This window comes from Hydra vulgaris, chromosome 04 (assembly GCF_038396675.1).
Source record: "Hydra vulgaris chromosome 04, alternate assembly HydraT2T_AEP".
Classification (NCBI taxonomy): domain Eukaryota; kingdom Metazoa; phylum Cnidaria; class Hydrozoa; order Anthoathecata; family Hydridae; genus Hydra; species Hydra vulgaris.
In genome coordinates, this window is record NC_088923.1 from 12,260,744 (window position 1) to 12,265,417 (window position 4,674).

The window sequence follows — 4,674 nt, forward strand, 5'->3', positions numbered from 1 at the left end:
CTCGTAGATTTACAACGTAAACATGTCATGTAAAAACCTCAAGTATGTTCTCAAAGCTGTTCTAAGTTAACCAATTTTGCTACACAACCTAAAAAATTAAACAATGTAATGCACATTATACAAGTGAATATGCTAATAAATGAGTAGCCTTAGCGCCTCTATTCAAATGAGATGTTACCGTATCATTTCTTTAAAGAAATGTACCGCTGCCTTGCTGGTTCTTCCCGTAACTCAAGCAATGAGACGAATATGTTAAATATTGAAAACGGATTTCAAGCTGTTACATCTTATAAAATTTTACTCAGGTACCCTACACAGCAAGAAACATAACGCTAAAATAACGGTTACATAACGGTAAACGAAAATTTTGGCGTTATGTTAACCGTTATGTTAACTTGAAATTATGTTGAAAGTGTTATAACGTCTAAATCATTAGTATGGTAATATATATTTGAAAATTTATGTTTAACCGTTATGTTTAACCGTTATGTTAGATTATTTTATCAATAAAAAATAGCGCGAATCTTTGCAATTTTTGTTTAAAGGTCTTTACTATTTTAGTTTTCTTATTTTATTTTCTCAAGCATTTAAACGACATTTGGGTTGTTAATGATTAGTATTTATATTTATTTGTATTATTATTATTATTTAGTAATTAGTGATAATAATAATAATAATAATATTAATAATAACAATAACAATAATAATAATAATAATAACAATAATAATAATAATAATAATAATATATATATATATATATAAATACATATATATATACATATATATATATATATATATATATATATATATATATATATATATATATATATATATATATATATATATACATATATTTATATATATATATATTTATATATATATATATATATATATATATATATATATATATAAATATATATATATATATATATATATATATATATATATATATATATATATATATATATATATATATATATATATATATATATATATATAGATATATATATATATATATATATATATATATATATATATATATATATATATATATATATATATATATATATATATATATATATATGTATATATATAGATATTACATTTGAATTATTAAATATATATAATAATGCTGCTGATTCAACTATTTCCTTGGTCCCTTGGAGGCTCAAGATATTGGGAGTTCACTGTATTTGTATGTTGCTTAACAATGTTCTTTACTACTATTTATTTAATACTTACTATTTTTTACATATTACTGTTCTTAAAATTTATTTTATTTTATATTGCAAGTGTTAATTAATATTAAATATACCATTTGTATAATTTAAGTTTTCTAAGTAATAATAACTGCATTACTGATTTCTACAATAATTAATAGTTCAAAATGATAAAGGCTATTGTTGTCAGGTATCTTGGTGAAAGAAAAACTGTTCTTGCTAGTAATAGCAATATTGCAGACTTTTTAAATAATGGTAAGCTTATTTTTTAATGCACATTCTTGTTTATTCAACCTTCATTTTTTTTAAATCAATCTTCAAGTTCTTCACAGTTCATTTTTGTCTTCATAATATTCAAAATATTACATATGCTAAAAACAATGATTGAGCTATTTAATTTAAAATTATACTTATTTAGCTTCTAAGAAGTTTGGTGACAGTGATATAAGTGGCATCATGTGGAATGGATGTGAAGTTGATTCTGAAACATTTGTTGCCATTTTAAATGAACAAAATCTGGAAGTGGAAGTTGTATCCTTAGCAAAAAATAATGAGCTCAGCATTTTTGTTCAAAGTTGAAAGAGATTTTCTTCTAGTAAAGCTGTTTTTTCTGATGTAGATAGTCACTCTGATTCTGTTTTTTATCTTGTTCTAATTGTAGTTTTCAAACAAGTAAATAATATGTAATGATATCACATCTTAAATTACATGGTCATGAAGGTTTAGTTGTATGTGAAAACTGTTTTTCAAAATTTAAAAGTGTTTAAGGTATATAGATATTACATTTCAATTATTAAATATATATAATAATGCTGCTAATTCAACTATTTTCTTGGTCCCTTGGAGGCTCAAGATATTGGGAGTTCGCTGTATTTGTATGTTGCTTAACAATGTTCTTTACTACTATAATATTTTATAAACTTGTTGCTCCCATATTAAGGGCTGGGTGGACCCAAAAATTAAAGTTTTTTTGTTCCCAAGCTTCAATCACCCCAATTCTTTGCAAAACATTCTTTTTTGATATAAGAATAAACATACAAAAGTTTGGAGTTCACACAATGCCTGTAAGTGTCAAACATCTAAAAATCCAGTGTACACCACTGACTTTAGTAGTTGTAAATGTTTTATTTTGTCAATTTTCACAAGATGAAACTAAATGTTTTTTATTATTCCTTTTATGTTTTTAATATTGACATTGATAATAAATTTTTAGATTAAAAGAATCCCTTTTGATGGTGAAATTAAACAAGCTCTCATTGATTTTTTTCCACCTCACATAAAACTATTTCTGAGCAGCAAATTTTCTATCGAAGATAAGGTGATATCTAGAGAGCTAATGTCTTGTTTATTAGCTTTTTGTTGTTCGCATGTACCTAATCATAGTAATATCAAAAATAGAATATTGTTATGAAAAATATTTTTTAAATAAGTTAAAGTCTACTTGCATTTCTTTATATCCTTCTTAAAGCCATAAATGGGTAAGAATCACGTCTTTGATACTATAATTATTTTTTTTATTAAAATTTGTAATATTTATTATTTTAATATACTTTTTTGATCTCCTTCCTTTTCCATTGTTTTTATATTTTACTTCAGATTTTCAAATTTGTTGCTGCATACATAAATTGTTTGATTCAATTTATTTAATTTTCTAATTTTCTGTTAGGATTTCTTGTTCAAAAAGTTGCCTAATAATTATCGACCAAAGACAATTTAGTAAATGTCACAGTTTAAAGGAAAAGTGATTTCCTCATTTTTCTGTTGTAAATAGTTCCATCAATAATAGCAGCCGAGCAGTAAATCTAATTTTGTCCGAATAATTGTAGATAAAGAACAGCTATTACAAGATGTTGTAGTAAGATTTTTTCTGTGTTTATAAATTTTTGTATAAAAATGATTTCTAATTCTAATATCAGAAATTATAGTCTAATTAAGTAAACTTAGATGCAAAAAATTTAAAAATATTATAATTAATATTAAGTGTCAACTCGTTACTTTATTTTATTAAATAGCTATAAAATAAAGAATCTAAATAACTTTTTCTTTCACCTAGAATGAATTTAATAAGAAAAAGCCATCACTTTCAACACTGTCTATTCTAAACAGACATCTTTTTAATAACGAGACGTATAGTGTATTTACAATAAGAGTTACATATGCTCCTGAATTGATGCTGGAAGAAGCGATTCGTTTGTACCCTATTTTTAAAGACTCGTCTCTTAAGATTCAAAAGATGTTGGTTTGGATTTCTCCTGATTCACAAACCCATACTGAAAGTTTAATGCTGCTCCAGAAATCACTTATTTCTAAGAAGACAACTGATAAGTTGTTTATGAAAGTTGATGTAAGTTTTATTAATTTTTTTTATTTGGTATTAAGCCAATTCTATAAAATATAAACTTAACATTGATTCAAATCCATTTAATGTATTAATAATAGTTTTTTTTTAATGGTTGCAATACTTATTTTGTATTTATAATATTTTAGTGTGATTCAATACATGAATACTTAAGAGTGCCAAGCTTGTATGGTCCACAAGTTATCTATAATAAAACGGAATATGGAGTAAGGAGTCGTAGAGGTGTCGAGATGGATGTTTAGCCCTTAATCAGTACATGTGAAATGGTGGTTGTTTTGATGGCCGTTTATTATTTGCTAGATTTGACATATCCATCTTGTTTTGGGCAGCTTCTAGGTTTTTTTCAAGATACATCTAAAAAATGCATTTTTCTTTTGCAATCTTTTCACAGCAATGTGAAGTATTTTTGAATTAATAAATGTTAATAAGTTAATTTCTTCAATTATTTTGTAAATAATTTTCACGATAATGAAACATAATTTAAAATGAATATATAAGGAAATTAAACTGCATAAATTTGTTTTATTTTTTAATTTAACTTTTATAAACATAAAAAATGTTCACGGTTAGTTTGTTTGTTTATTTAGCAGTTTCTGCTATTAATCATGCGTTTCAAAAAACCTACTTTAAAATAAATAATTATAATTTGACATAACGGGTAACATAACGGATAAATACCCGTTATATCAGGTTTTAAACATAACGGTAAAATACGCGTTATATAACGGGAGTTTTCCTCTCACATAACGGCTAATTAGCGTTATGTAACCGTTATGTTCAAGGTAATTTTGCTATAAAAAAACATAACGCTAAAACCGTTATGTTATTTTCATACATATTAAGTATTAAACATAACGGCAATTAACCGTTATGTGTGAGGAAAACTCCCGTTATGTTTTTTAAAAATATAACGGGTTTTTTATTTACTGTGTACAGTTTTAGCTATTGATTTCAGATCTGTAAGCGAACCAGCATTTATTGGGAAGTAGCCAAAAGTAGAAAACACAGGAGATGGTATTCAAATAAATATTTCCCGAGCAGCTGGTACTAGATCAGTAGACTTTGTCATATTCCTTGTCATGGAAGCTGTCGCCC

The 4,674-nt window shown here is 24.9% G+C and overlaps 1 protein-coding gene across 3 annotated transcripts; it reads left to right on the forward strand.

Annotated features, from left to right (window-relative positions):
- Positions 1-1,094: 1,094 nt before the first annotated feature.
- Positions 1,095-4,095, forward strand: LOC136079571 (uncharacterized). Of its 3 annotated transcripts, none has more exons than XM_065795470.1 (5): positions 1,095-1,195; positions 1,382-1,475; positions 1,639-3,075; positions 3,274-3,564; positions 3,708-4,095. In XM_065795470.1, the coding sequence occupies exons 1-3, from the start codon at positions 1,130-1,132 to the stop codon at positions 1,797-1,799; spliced, it is 321 nt and encodes a 106-aa protein (XP_065651542.1). In that variant the 5' UTR covers positions 1,095-1,129; the 3' UTR covers positions 1,800-3,075; positions 3,274-3,564; positions 3,708-4,095. The 3 variants fall into 3 exon arrangements, 1 of the variants encoding a protein (XP_065651542.1); XR_010638030.1 differs by having other exon boundaries at positions 1,101-1,195; positions 1,411-1,475; XR_010638031.1 differs by lacking the exon at positions 1,382-1,475.
- The last annotated feature ends 579 nt before the right edge of the window (positions 4,096-4,674 follow it).